The 15,700-nt window shown below is 44.6% G+C and overlaps 1 protein-coding gene across 2 annotated transcripts in view; it reads right to left on the minus strand.

Annotated features, from left to right (window-relative positions):
- Positions 1 to 15,700, minus strand: part of wdr7 (WD repeat domain 7) — a 75,250-nt gene that overhangs the window by 44,803 nt on the left and 14,747 nt on the right. For both annotated transcript variants that reach the window (XM_076029288.1, XM_076029287.1), the window contains exons 16-19: positions 12,423 to 12,656; positions 12,033 to 12,326; positions 10,733 to 10,929; positions 7,741 to 7,838 (exon numbers count right to left, since the gene is read on the minus strand). In XM_076029288.1, the coding sequence (XP_075885403.1) occupies positions 7,741 to 7,838; positions 10,733 to 10,929; positions 12,033 to 12,326; positions 12,423 to 12,656 (823 nt within the window). The remainder of the gene's footprint in view (positions 1 to 7,740; positions 7,839 to 10,732; positions 10,930 to 12,032; positions 12,327 to 12,422; positions 12,657 to 15,700) is intronic.

A 15,700-nucleotide genomic window follows, 5' to 3' on the forward strand; every position in this document is an offset into this window, starting at 1 on the left:
CCAACTGACAGATGGACGTCTCACCTGCTATAATTTCACATTCTAATCAAAGACCAACGGATTTAATACATATAATGGCATTTAACGGGTAAACAATACACACATGGCACTTTCAAGTGGATTTAGTCGTGATTACACATTGATACGACACACTGTCATATGAATGAGTTTTTTGACTTCCGCTTTCCTGAACAGGTGATTTTAAAATGTCGTCGCGTCATTTTAAGAGGTGCAACTCTGGCTGAGTTCGACGAAGCCAAAGCAAGTTCAAAATACTTCAAACACATAAATACAGCAAACACAAGTGGAATGTGTACCAGTCTTTCTTTAACGGATCAAAATGTTTATTCATCCATAATAACACAAACCAAGGACCTTATCCACATATATTGGTTGAATATATGGTTTCCAATAAAGATGCAGGTACTATGGAAATGCATGACTTAACTGCTTTGAGCAGCAAAGAAATTCAATACAAAATTCCTTTGCCGTGGCATTATGTCGACTTACCTCGCTCGTCGAAATACATGGGAGGAACTCAAAGCGTTAGTTTGATTGTAATCATATTGCATTGGTTATGCAGAGGTTAACGTATACAGCACACATTCACAAGAGATAATGAAAAAATACTGAATAACTCTTCCTTGCATTGCAATAACAAAAGTGTCATTTGAATGTCAGTAAGAGGAAGGGAAATCAGTCAACCTCTAGTAGCCTCGAACCAGGAGCCTCATTCGTTTCTTAGTGCTTCTGTGCACAATGAAAAGGAATGAGCCTCCGTCTGCATGCTTGCACGTTCATAAAGAAAAACTTCATTGCAATTCCTATTTTCAAAACCAAGTTAGGAGCTTTTAAAGGTACTTTATTACCAAATGGACATGAATTTGAAACCATCGAGTGTAAAGAATGAACCCCTTAATGCATAAATTACAGACGCAGTGAGTTTTCTCTTTTGTTCTTGTTAAAGTTGTGGCAAAAATGTTTGACTTGTGTGTGGCTGCGTGTGTAGTGACAATGTAGCATCCACTATGTGGGATTATGTGCAACTCTGCCATGAAAACCCATTCATGTAAAAGAAAATGACAGTGACCATAATGCATGAAAGGGTTAAAGAGCACTATGGTGTTTAGGTGCACAGAATGGACGGACCTCCAGGCTTAAAAATGAAATTAAAAAAATGAAATTAAAAAAAATTGACCCGTTAAGGTACCTCCTTGTAATAACTTTAATGTTTAAAATTGACGGCATTAGGCTGTGTGACAAAGTGTAAGACAAGTGTTTGGGGCTGCGCTAACTGGGCTTTTGTCGAGAAGTATCTCTCTTTAAAACCGTTGGTGGGGTATGAAATAGCTGTGCTGCAACTGGGGAAAAAAAAGAGGGAAAGATAAATGTCAGCAAGGGAGATTTGCAGATTAGAAGGAATTCAGTTTTTTTCAGATGGTTGTCGAGTTTTTGATTGGCTTGGTTTTCCCCTGTGACACACGCCCCATTCCATCGAGTGGAGACAGCAAGCATGCAAACAGTGTGTGCATACGGACACGGGCACGGACACACATTGGGACACATGAACACACCGGACGGACAAGAACACAGAGAGACAGACTGCACAGGAACAACACGTACGACTAAAAGAAGACAGAATGCCAGGATGAAAGACTGGGATCTCTGCATTTTCAAAAGCATCCGACCTAAAAGCTTCTCATCCTGTTTGCTGATGACACCGTTTTTTTTTTATCTCCCCAAAACATTTAAAGCACTGCTATGCCTCCAGTGCCGGAATGATTCAAAATATTGATTTATTATCAAATCCAAAGGTGGCTATGACCAATTTGAACCACCGCAGAACAACTTTGGTTTTGGTCACAAAGTCAAAGGTTGGAACCGAAGCGTTCTACGGCCCTTTTGTTTGTTTCGAGAGAAAAAAAATAAAAGATCACCGCCTCAGAAAACAAGCAAGTTATTGAATGCATCAAATCCAGTAGGTTTAATGTCGCGGGCCAGACAACTTATCGCTGCCACTCGCAACATTTACATTTGGAGACCAACAGGCCACCAATGTTTGAACGACTGCTTTGAAAACGCATTGAACTCAGATATTTCAAACAGGCAGACAAACAGCAGAAAAGCCCCACAGTCCAATTAAACATCCAAGACAAAACTGGAGCTAGACACCTGAGATAAAAGCCAAGAGAGGCAGCTGGGAAGAACACAGCTAATGCCAGAGAGGAGGGTTGGGGTGAAAAAGCCCAACAAGGCAACAGATGGGAAAAATAACCAATAGAGAGAATTGGGGGGGGGGGAGAATTATGATGGACCGAAGAGAAATGAGGTAGAAAAAAAGTATCAAACTATGGGAAAATAAAAGACAGAGGGAGGAAGGTAGAAGAAAAACTATCTAAGTAGAATCCTTAAAGACAAATAATACGGCTGGGAGATTTCCCTGAGTGGTACCCATCAGTTCAGTCTGTACCTTCGTTGACTGAGGGGATGTTATGAGTAGCAGGGCCGGGGCTAGGGGTGCCAGGGGCCCCCCCTTGGGGAAAGGCCCCTGGGGCCCCTGCAGTAGCAGAAGTAACAGTAGTGGTGTTGACTGTGGCAGCTACAGCAGCTTGCAAAGGAAGACAAGGAGAGAAATAGTCAAGAAGTAGAGCACAGGATTAGAGAGGTATAAATGTGCACAACAATTAACAAAGAGAAGAGAAAAGTAAAGAAAGCAAAAAAAAAAAATTTTTGAGAAATATATGTCAAAGGAAGTAGAACCCAAAGCACGTCAACTGAGGGGAAGAAATAAGTATTACATTCAGAAAGGTGAGCTAAGAAGTGAGAGCATTTTTGATTCAAGGGCAGAAAATCTGTGGCAAACTTGAATCCGATTCATTTGTGGAGCCACATCAAGTGAAACCAAATTGCAGATCTGTCTGTTTCAAAATATAATTGGTAACATAAATAAATATTAAGACAATATGTTTGATAGGAATAAAAAATATTCCTATTGAAGAAGATAAGAAATGATTATTATTATTTAAGAAGAAAAAAAGCACAAATAATTTGGTATGGAATTGTTAAATTTGAAAACCCTACCCACGTCGCAACATCTAAATATGAAAGTACTGAGAATCAACTGAAAAACAGACACCTGAGTGACGAAACTCAACAGCTGATGAACATCGTGATAACATGAGAAAAGGAAAGAGCAGCGACACCAGCCGCAGGCAGAGACAAAGACGCCTGTGCTGAATCGCGAGCCAGAAAATATTAAAAAAGAAGCTCATAAAAAAAAAAAAAAAAATAGGCACAAATATCCAAAAAAAGAGATGCGTTATTTCAAGGCGGTACTTGGAAGAGACAAAGATTCAACGTTAGTGTGAAACCATGGCGGCAAACAAAGAAGGGGACAGGAAGGATCCTGGCTTTGGCTCCAGCATCTTCATTGACAGCCACAGAAAATTTGTAGAAATGCCAAACTTTGGTCATAAATATTTAAGGCATTTATTCATTTGTTTGTTTTTAGAGAGATGGATGTATTTCAATGTTCTAAAACAACAGCAATTGTCTGACTTCTTGATGCTGAGGCCAAACACCTGAACCCCTTGTGGCTGAGGGATCCAATTAGAACACTAACATTTGTGTAAAAAAAAATAAATAAAAAAAAAAAAAATACAATTTGGGAAAATATGACCAGTTTTTCTTGCAGATGCAGAGCACATCTTCCTAAACACACGCAACAACCAACAATAACATCTGTTCACGTTCATTCCAGCAGGTGTTTGGCAGCAGACTGGACTCGGAGACTTCTCGCTTCCAGAGAACAGCGAGTTGCAGTGGGTAACCATTTAAAAAAAAAAAAAAAAAAGGCTTGGAAAACAGTCAGAACGAGACAAAGAGGACGCGTGGCACCCACGGAACATGGAGACAGAAAACACATCATTTGTGTTGGTGGTTAAAGAAAAGAGCAGAGTCAAAAACAGAGGGACGGATTATTGTGTGCAGACACAAAAGACACAAGAACAAAAACGAGAGCTTGCTGAACGAGAGCGCGAGTCGTAGGGCTGCACAATATTTGGTAAAACAGGCGATATGTGATGAGTGTGTGTGAGTGTGTGTGTGTGTGTGGGGGGGGTGGGGGGGTGGGGGGGGGTTCACAATAAATGAACTACTTGACTGAACAATGCAAGGACATGGCCTTCCGTGTGGAGAAGATGAAGTGACACCAATAAGAAGCTGGAGAAAGGAATCATTTCCAGTTTTCCTTCCAGCAACTTGGGTTCAGTGAAGAAATCCCAGCCAGTTACAGCTGAGGTACCATCCGTGAACCAGGCAAGGTGAGTCTCAATTCAATTAGTTTCAAACAATACAGGTTTTGGGTGACTTGAACAGAGCACACTTCCTCTGAAAGCGCTTTCTTCCCTCGCTTTCTCTGACGACACTGACTTTTCAGGAGAAGGATAAATTCCTTATTGTCTGAATCTCACCAGCTGCGTTTCCATGACAGCTTTTCACAAAATAAAAGCGATATTTCAATTTCGAGTACAATTACGATTAGCAGGGGTTTCCATTAAATGGAAACAAAGCACATACGCCGGAATTCTGGTCAAATCTCGTCCTCTTTTGTTAGTTCGCATATGTCTGCTGTCAAGAATGGTGGTTATATTTTTTCTCTTTAAGGCCTTTAAAAAACAACACGCCATTTTTATATATATATATATATATATATATATATATATATATATATATATATATATATGTATATATATATATATATATATATATATATATATAAAAATTTTTTAAAACAAATGTGTTTGTATTGAGGTCATTGTGATCCATGATTGAGACACATTTTTCTCCATATTGTGCAGCCCTAGTGTGTGGACGAGAGAGCAGGCAGCAGGCTGAAGCCATGCGGTGGGCACGAGAGAGAGAGAGAGAGAGAGAGGATGGCAGAGGGCAGTCAACAGCAGTCGGACAGCTTTTTCTATGAACTTTGAGGCTGAAGTGAGAGCCGGCTGGATGAAAAGGCTGCGTACTTCACAGTCTCAGCGGTAGAGGAGTTTTTGCTTTCAAAGAAAAGACGCTTTTCACACTGGCATCCTATAATTAAGGCTCTATGCTGCTGGAGAATTCAGCACACAAACCAGGACATCATTGGCATCGCACTCTACTTTCTGAATGGGTTCCATTTGTTTTATTCTGTGTTCACATGTTGTGTGTCAGCATGCGAGTCGGAAGTTGTCTGATTTTTTTTGTGTGTGTGTGTGGCATTAAAACCTCATTAAAACCAGGCCACCTTTAAAACTCCTGTTAAGACATCAAACCAAAAAAAAATAAAAATAGAACGAAAACTCGTGTGTGTGTGTGTGTGTGTGTGTGTGTGTGTGTGTGTGTGTGTGTGTGTGTGTGTGTGTGTGTAATAGCTGCTGCTGCGGGCAGTGCAAACAGACAGCAGACAGAGAATCACCCAGAGACACATTTGCTCGCTGAAGACGCCGTCGCAAAATAGGCGACTCTTGAAAAAAAAGAAGAGGCGTTTTTGTGGTAAATGGTTGGCGGGCCCTGCACTCACTCACTCTCTCTCTCTCTCTCTCTCTCTCTCTCGCTCCCTCCCTTTCTGCTGTGTTCATGGCACTGTAAATGCAGCCAGTGTATTAAAAAAGAGGGGGGCCTCCTCATTTATTTCCATGTGAAAAGACACAGTGAGCAGGGTTAAGAGCACTCACTCCTCTGCACAAAGCCTCCGTCGTGCGCACACACACACACACACACACACACACACACACACACACACACACACACACACACACACACACACACACACACACACACACACCAGGTTGGAGTGGCTGGCTGCGCAGAGGTCACGGCCGAGCGTTCCCCCTGAACGGCGGTGAATAGGCGTGTGGCGTGAATAAGTCCACACGCTTGTCACGCTTGGCCCCCATTAAGGCGTGACAATGGCTCTGCAAACCGCCCCCCCGCACTCCCCCTGGCCCCTCCCCCCTCCCCAAACACCCGAGGGCGCCACCCATGGCATAAGTGTGTGTGCGCCCGGCACGCACTCACTTAGAATTGAATTTAGGTGTGTATTTGTTGCCGCTGCACTTGTTATAGCACACGGTAGTTAGCTGGCCGCACGCGTGCGCGTGTGTGTGTGTGTGTGTGTGTGTGTGTGTGGCGAGCAGATGGTGACGGCTGGTTAAAACGTCCCCTACAGTGGTGCTACAGCAGGGGGGGGGGGGTTTCCCCCCCTCCACGCAAAAAGAAAGGAACAGAAAACTTCAACTCTTCTTCATCTAATAAAATAAAATAAAAAAAATCTACATTTATTTCAAATGTTTTTTGGTATCATGAGACTTTCCCTTCCTCGTCAGGCTTTATGTGGTTTATTTGTGCTCGCGTTTTAAATGTGTCCTTTTGGACACCACTGGCAGAGCTTCATCAGAAGGATCCAGATGTGATGGGAGTGTCAGTCTGGGACAGCGGCCCCGTGTCATTAGGAGCACAGTGCGGCGTTGGGAATAATGGTGATAAAAATTAAAATACATCTAAAGATAAAATAAATAAATAAGTAGACAGGTTTTGTCAATACTTCCCAATGCTTCCCATTGATAGCACACAATGAGCCTCGTTCATATCTACTTAGTGGAAACAGAGGAAACGCTCTTTCCAAACAGTCCTTGACATGGGATAAAACCCTCAGCCAAAAAGTAAATATGTTGTTTTTGATCTTCCACTGTTACCAACAACGTCAGTGGTCAGCTAACAAGGCTCACTTAGATTTATTTAGTTCTGTAGTATTTGAGATTGGTCTTAGTCCAGTCTGGTCTCAGACTGGGAGGACTGGGTTTTTTGTTTTTTTTTTTAATCCAGACCAGTGGAGACTCGGCCAACACTGTAATAACCCGATAATAACAGAAAAGAATCCAGCAGCTGCTGTTTTCCACTCTGTTGGTGACACCCAGAGTCACCCAGACTTATTTTCTAATTTTATGAAGTTAAGTTGTTTTTTTGAAAATGGTTCAGGAGGCAAAGCAGCAAAATGTTCAAGAACGACCTAATGAGTCAATTCAGCCTTGACGAGGGTTTGCATTTAGACATGTAGTCCCATTCTGGGCTAAACTCCCAAGTGTTGTCTAATCAATGTAGTGCAACAACTTGAGTTCAGCAAGTGGTCATGCCATCAACGAGCCAATTAAAACATGGCTGGCGCTCTGGTCCCGGGTCTGGACTGTTGAGGCCGTCTCTCCTTGATGGCAGGACGACTTGCAAATGATTTGGTTTCTTCCAATCAGACGCCCACCAACGGCATCACATTTGCAAAAGACGGTGAAAATAAAATACATAAAAACATGTTGACTTTTTCAAAGCTCATGAAACTCCAACCAGCTGGAGCCAAACTGTGGCGGCGCAACCCAGCGACAATTTAGACGGCGATGTGAGGACAAAAGGTGGCGGTGATCCCTTGTCGGGTCACCCACCTCCTCGCTGCAACATCCTCTTTATGACCTGCAGGGGGCGCACAGCCGCCGCCTCCTGCTGTGATATTTGCTTTATGATGTCTTTTCCTTTCTTTCTTTCCAATCGCTCCGCTGTGGGTTTGATCGCCAGTGGGCTGCATTATCAAAATCCACGCCTTGTGCTCCCTCCCACCTTACACACACACACACACACACACACACACACACACACACACTCGGGGCCCTGGGGGTGTGTGAAGGGAATGCCCCGTCCTTTTGTAGTTACCTTGTTTGATCTGAGCCTGTAGTGCCGGGTTGGAGGGCTGGGGGGGGGCCGCCTGCGTCCTGCGAGGACTCTCCGGGGTTCCTCCTGGTCTGGGAGGCCTGCAGCAGGATCACAAAGAGGGGCCATGAAATATTAAAGGAGCAGAGAGAAGATAGGGCAGGAGGAAGAAAACACACGCGTGCGCACGCTTAATAAGATCAGCTTTTGGGCCATTACCACGACATGCAGGATTTCTATCAAGAGACCGGCCAAAATCTAACATGCTTGGCTCATTTTTCAAATGTAGACAAAGGAAAAAAAAAGAGAAGACGGCAGGCACACTTCTGCTCCTTCTATGTGCGTTAGCACGTCCACAACGTTGGGGGCGCGAGGCTCTTCCTCAGACACTAATCTTACTGTTAGACCTGCCCCCAAGGGTCACATGATCAGGGAAATATATCAAAAAGCCTTGATAAGTAGAAACAGAAATGGTAAATATTTACATACACACCACAATACATCAAAAGACAACTCTTATATGAACAAAGAACTGCATATTAAACCATTTTTTATTTATCTACATGTGATTCAAACACCGATTTAATGGATGTGCGAGACTTTTTTAAATGTGCAAACTAAACATGAGGAACAACAGAGACGGAATCAGATTCACTCAAAGATTTAAGCAAAAAAACATCTTCTTAACTTTCCTAATATGGAAAAACAACTGCTTAAGTTTCTCACACACACACACACACACACACACACACACACACACACACACACACACACACACACACACACACACACACACACACACACACACACACACACACACACAGGCTCCAGCCTATTGAATTTTAAATGGAGAGGAGAATCCAGAGTCTGAACAGACTGCAGGCGTCTCACTCTGGGAGTCACAGCAACACTTTCAATATAGCGATCAATGGAATCAGGATCAATGGCAGAGATTGCCGAGCAGCAACCACTGCCAAAGAGGGGGGGGGGGAGCTATTTAAAAAGCAAAATATCTCAACTAAAAAAAAAGACCACACACACACACACACACACACACACACACACACACACCTGCTGACGGCCGAACCAACGACTGTTTCAGAACAACACAATCACAACTCATCCAGACAGCAGTGCATCATCATCCTTGAACAATGCTTTTCTGGATGTACTTTTTTAAGAAGGACTAACTTTGCCTATACTTTAGGCCTAAAAACTAACCCCCCCCCACCCCCCCCCACGTCTGTTGGGGGGGGGGGGGATCCAGCCAGCAGACGCAGCGAACTCTCGGGAGAGCGATTGCGTCTTGGGCTGGAAGACGCATCAAGGAGAATTAAAGATGGGCCGTGCAGGTCAAGTAGAGTTCTCGCTCCCAAATCAAACCCTGCCTCCACAACAGACTGAATACATAATGTGGGCATCACCTGCAGGTGGCACTCACTCAGCTGGTGATCAATGACAAACTTTGACTTCAAGTCGGTCAATAAGAGGATTATCTGGCTTTCATTTTTCTTGTTCTTACTATTTTAAGATTTGAAAACAAGCTAGAATAGAACAGAATAGAAAAGAATATCATAGATAGAAAATAGTAAATTGTAAAATACAAGCAGGAAACAGTGACGGGGAGATGAGAAGAAGAAGAAGAAGAAGGTGGCTAAAAACATATTACCACCTTTATTCTCCACCAATCGTGTGTGTGTGTGTGTGTGTGTGTGTGTTTGTGTGTGTGTGTGCGTGCGTCCAGCACTGGCTGGGGGGGCGAGATGCGATTCCTCCACGCCGCTCCCTCCCTGCAGGCTTTATTCTGGTTCAGGGTTATGAAATGTTGTGTTGGTGTTACAGAAGCAGGGCCTTCACCTCTGTCTTAAATCTTTCACAGTACAATGAGAACTTGGACAGACTGGAAAACAGCTTCCCTCGCACACACACGTGCACCTCTGCGCACGCATGTAGACTCGACTGCATCTGTGTGTGTGTGTGTGTGTGTGTGTAGTGGCAGCGCTGCTGCACTTGCAATTCAGTTACTGTTCTCCTGTCTCTGGGTTGTTATTCTGCTTTTTTTTTTGGCAGGGGTGGTGGTGGTGGTTGGGTGTGGTGGGTAGGGGGGCGGGGGTGTTGGGATAGCTGATATTGGTTCAGGGCTGAGTTTTATTTTCAGCCTGAAGAAACCCGCAGCTTTGCTGGAGAATCAAGATTTGCTTTTGTGATATATTACTGCTGCCGCCGTGGCCGCACCTGCCACCAGGGCTCCACTTGGTCCACGCAATGCTGCCTTTTTCTATCACAAATCTCATTGAAGAATTTGAAACGAAAAGCAAAAATAAAGATCTGTGATCACAATCGTCATCTCTAAAGTCGCAACACCTTTCCTTTTTTTTTTTTTTTTTTTTTTTTTTGCAAAATAATAGCAATATTTCTAAAAAAAAAAAAAAAAAATTCAACAAAGTACAATTGTGATTTGCAGGCGTTTCGATTGAATGCTGCGAAGCGTCAAATCTCGTCCGGCACTGTGAGGAGGATGGAGGCACGAAAAAAAACATGTTGCGTTTTGAAAGCGGCTATTTGAAGTGAGCTGGTCACATGACCCCGTACGCCACGTCCACTGACGAGTCAATGGCAAAGAAGGGTTTCCGTGACACTTTTGCGATGTGCATCTGAAGAACAAGCTGATCCAAGACCCCTGAAACAGAAATCACCCGGACGAGCAGCAAGAAGCAGCTCAGTGTGCATCAGTGTGCAAGGATCCTTTTTCAAACTGGGTGGAATTTTTAAGTTAAAAAAAAAAAAAAAACAATAAAAATGAATTAAAGGCTTTAGTGTCGTATTTTTGTTTGCCACCGCGCAGCTTTGGCGGGAATTGAATTCCCTCTGGAATTTAGCCGAGCAGGTCGACAAGAGCAAATAACACCAGCTCCAGTCTCATCCTCGTCATCCTCCTCATTACAACTACAGTGAGTAAAACACAGTTGAACCGCGTGCGTCTGCGTCCGCTAACCTGGCTGGCGCCTTCTTCATGTGCTCCCCCACAAAGGTGGCGTTGGTCATCCCCATGAGGGTGTTGGCCAGCGAGATGACGGACAGCAGGTGCTGCGTGGTGACGGCCCTGGACACGCCGTACGTCCCCTTGCCCACGATGTCCTGCAGAGACAACCTCAGACCAGCGGCCAAGGACAGCTGGCGCAGCAGGGAGTTCTGGAGCAGGAGGAAACGAAAAGGGTGAAGCGGAGACGCAGGTAAAAACGACACTGCCTCGGGAGGGGGGGTTTAGCGCTTTAAAAATGTCCAGTTTGTGATAGTTGGTTACATTTTTTACATTGCAGCTTCTTTCAATCTCCCTCCCTCTCCCGAGTTTGCCAGTGAACTACAGTGGCCTGCGCACGCAAACCTGGATACCTCGTTCATCTTCTTCTTCGCTGGTTTATTTAAAGATGCCAGCGTTCACCCTAATTACAAAACGCGCTGGATTGTCCACACCAGGCTTCCGTAGCAGTATGGCAGCTAACTGGAGGCAACTGGTCAGTTGGAGGGAGCTGAAAACTGAGGAAACCTTCACCCCAGGCAACTACTTGGAGAACTTCATTGCTTTTCTGTGAGTACTGCCAAGATGCATTCCTTTAGGATGCGCTTACCCACAATGCCCTGCCACTGTAGTCCATTTCCTGTATTTGCTGCACTTGAAGCTGAACAAGACCTAGTTTTTTTTTTCTAGTTTCATTGCGCTCACACCTCCCCAACAAACCGGAGCTCCTCCCCAAGCAAACAAACTACAGTTCAATTAAACAGGACCGATATGGAGATGAGAATGAATTAATCATGCGATTGATTATAATGTCATTTCCAAAGATATTCACCAAATTCCAGTTCATCTATTATTTACAGACAAAACAAGCAAACTTGTAACATCAACACCAGCATGAATCATAAATGAGCTACTTAACGATTCAGTAAGATTCAAACACGCCACTGGTTTTAAAGTGTGTACGGAAGAGGATTAGGGCCACAAAAAGAGAAAAAAAATTAAGATAGAATTTTTTTTTTCGATTTTCCAATTGAAGAATAAAGTTGAAATTTGGAGATTAAAGTCGATGTGGCTGGTGGTGCTTGTTTCATCGGTCTTAACATTTCATTTTCCACATGTCCAAAAGCAGTTGGTTCTTCAGATCTGTGTGATAAACCACCATCAGTGAAGCTCGAGGACAGGGCGCACACACACACACACACACACACACACACACACACACACACACACACACACACACACACACACACACACACACACACACACACACACACACCTTGAAGGTGGGCAGCATGAGTGACATGTGACCTCCCCTGGAGATGAGGCCAAAGGAGATGGGGCAGTGCGGTCTGAGCATGCCCAGTCGCTCCAGGCAGATGTCGTCCAGCGGCTGGTTGAGACCCCAGGCGTGCAGGCAGGACATGAAGAGCTTGGCCGTGTCCATGGTCAGGTTGTACTCCAGCAGACTCAGCGACTTGGACTTCTCCTCGCGCCTCCTCATCTCCTCCTCCTCCTCCTCGTCTTCATCCAGCAGGTGCTCCTTGATGGTTTCTTTCATCGTCTCCTTCACCTGTTTGTGCGAGTGGTGTTTGGGGAGAGAAAGGGGGGGTGATTCTCCTCTTTTGATTTTTTTGAATTGCTCTCCACGACGGTGGTGTTTACAGACCTGCTTGAAGATCTTGTTGGCCAGGAAGGAGCCGCCCTTGTCGGCGCCGGCCTGGCTCTTCTGCAGCGTCTCTGGAGACACCAGCGTGGGGTTGGGCCTCTGGGCCTCCTCCGTCAGCAGCTGGATGATCACCGCCTCCACGTCGAAGAACAGCACGTGCATGTCGGGGTCCGTCACGTTGGTCTTCATGGCCTGGACCACCAGGGCGTTGTGCGAGTACTTTGGCAGGTTTCCCTGCAGAGCCAGAAAAGAAGAAAAAGACGAGAACCAAAAAGAAGGAGAGTGATGAATGTTCCTGCTTTGTGAGAACATTGGGTTTTCTGATTTAAAGCCGTATATCAGGATTTAAGGGTGGACAGAGTGTCTGGGGACAAGCTCCAACTGGGCCATTTGTCCACTTTATGATTTCATTATGTATTGAAGTCACTCCAGAGAGTCGACAGTCCCGAGTCCAACTGCCACAGCCACTTCTTGCCAGGTCTGTTTGTCATAAAGCAGAGAAAGTGGCAGAGAGAAAATTGCTCAGGTGTGGTCTGCAAAAGAAGCGCGAGTGCCGGACCAGACGTCCGGTAGTCGGACACATCTCCGGCTGGAACCAGCAGGGGTCGTACTCAAACCCCCCGGAGTCCAAGACGGCTCCCATTCATTTCAATGGAGTTGCTCACCCAGCACAGGCGCCCCAAAAAAAACTTTTTGACTTGCATGCGCGGTAGCGTCGCTTCCCATCATGCCCCTGTAACTCACGTGAGCTATTCGGCCAATCAGAACGACGCTGGAGAACGTCACTGACAGACACGTCAGGACGCAGCCAATCAGAACGAGCTGAGACAAAAACATATGCTGGTCATTTTTAAAACAAAAAAGATTTTTGTTTTGTTTTGTTTTTTAAATACAGCACTCCATTAATGTTGTATATTTTCGCAAGGATGCTTTTTTTTACCGTCACGAAAAAGTTTCCCCGTCTCTGAGCACCTTGACTGGCACGCATCTTCGCAAATAAAGTAATATCTTAAAAAAAGGAAAAAAAAAAATGTACTGGACACTGTCTAAAAGCTGCCGTCTTAAACTTTCATCCAAAGTTTTCAATATTTTCTCAAGCAATGTGCTTCGGCCCTTTTCACGTCGACCGCCGCGGTCTGACGATGCCTTATATTCTATCCTTTGTATTTCTTTCATCAATAGTTGTCTTTCCATTGTGTTATCGCACATAAATAAATACTGGCTTCTCTTTATGTCACATTGTTGCTTTGGAAACCCTGTTTTATAGCACAGCGTCCCATTGAGGCGCTGCTGAATTCAAATGAATGTGACTGAGAGAGAGAAAACAATAATTAGCCAAGCAAGGAGACTCCTGACACAATACACCTGCAGCTGGGAGACACACACACACACACACACACACACACACACACACACACACACACACACACACACACACACACACACACACACACACACACACGGTTCAACAGGAATCTCTTTCTTCACGATGTCTGCAGTTGTGCGCTTATGGTGGATCAACACTGCCACCTGAAGGCCAGTTACCACACTGCACTCGCGGACACTGATCTATGACTGGCATGCCTGATGCGCACACACACAAAACTGAGGTGACATAATTCATTCACTTGTGACAGCATTGATTGATTGATGTCGGCGGAGGGACGCAAGTTTTGAAAAGCATTTCTCTGAAGAAAAATTAAGTATGAATTCCATTTCTCAACTCTAGTCCACACACACACACACACACACACACACACACACACACACACACACACACACACACACACACACACACACACACACACACACACAGCTATAGCTCCTGGGCAGTGGATCTAAAGGTCATTGTCCTGCAGGGCCCTCCTGGCAAACACCGCAGTGGTCCAAAGCACACAGACAGACACACAAAGAGCCGCAGCGCTCAACAGCAGAGAAATCTCGTCTGCGCCGACCATTTGTTAAACTGACAATTTTGTCGTTTCCCGTGAGCCAACGTCGATGAACGGAACAGAAGAGCAAAAAAAAAAAAAAAAAAAATTGTTGAATTGATTTCCTCCTCACCAAAAAAGGATGAGGAAAATATTGTCGATGCGTTTAAAAAACGAGATTTTTTTTTTGTTTTGTTTTATTGGTTTCATGCAGATCTTCTGCATTAAAAATGACTCTTTATGCATTTCTCTTTTTGGAACTGCGATTAACTTGTAGTTCAGTTTTTGGTTCACCACATTTGATTTTTCACGCAATAAATCAAGGCTCAAGGAAGCAAAACAGGAGAGTGCAATTCTACAACGTATTCCATCATATTTGGTGGTTTTCTGAACTTTTTCATCCTCTTTCATGCACCAAGACATTATTTCTTTACTGATGGCACGAGCTTGAACTGTGATTCATCCTTCTGCTCCACATCAAACATCAGCCGTAAACACACACACACACACACACACACACACACACACACACACACACACACACACACACACACACACACACACACACACACACACACACACACACACACACACACACACGAGGGGGCTTCAGTGATGGCTGGCAGTGATGCCTGGCGTGATGCTCTGACATTTCACCGTCATTATCTGTCATTACACAGGCGGAGGGAGCGGCGCAATTCCTCGCACATCCACCGGGGGACGGCGGCAGCTTTTGACCTCATCGTTTTGGGCCGATGTGACAGAGAAGCAACGCCGAGGCCGGAGGCAAAGGACAACAACGGCAATCTGGGGTTCTTTTAACAGCGGGGAAGGAGAGGAAAAACATATTGCAGCTGTGGCATGTTGGCCTTTTCAGGAGGGGGGGGGGGGGGTGAGAGCTGTGATTATAGACTGGGGGGGGAAGAGGGGGGGACCCCAGGAGACACCAACAATAAATCCACCATCCATCACACAAAGGGGCGAGAGAGAGAGAGAGAGAGAGAGAGAGAGAGAGAGAGAGAGAGAGAGAGAGAGAGAGAGAGAGAGACAAAGGTGATCTGCTGAGACCGGGGCTCAGACACACATCTCTTCCCTCATCATGAAGTCGCCACCCTAATTATTCCACAAAAATAAAAACGCTAGCCCCACCCTTCATATAAAATATATACGACATAACTTATTTAGGTATTTAAAAAAAAAAAAAAAAAAAAATTGCCACATTGATCCACAAATCTTGCTCATATATTTGATGTCTTCAAATAAGAAGGAACAGGTGCCTCCACACTTTTGACCGCTAGCGTCTATTTACAAATCCCTGAAATAAAAATTGGGACCCAATCAAACCAT

Source organism: Nelusetta ayraudi, unplaced genomic scaffold (genome assembly GCF_046127955.1).
Source record: "Nelusetta ayraudi isolate G7.1 ecotype Tasmania unplaced genomic scaffold, CSIRO-AGI_Nayr_v1 ptg000026l, whole genome shotgun sequence".
Classification (NCBI taxonomy): Eukaryota; Metazoa; Chordata; class Actinopteri; order Tetraodontiformes; family Monacanthidae; genus Nelusetta; species Nelusetta ayraudi.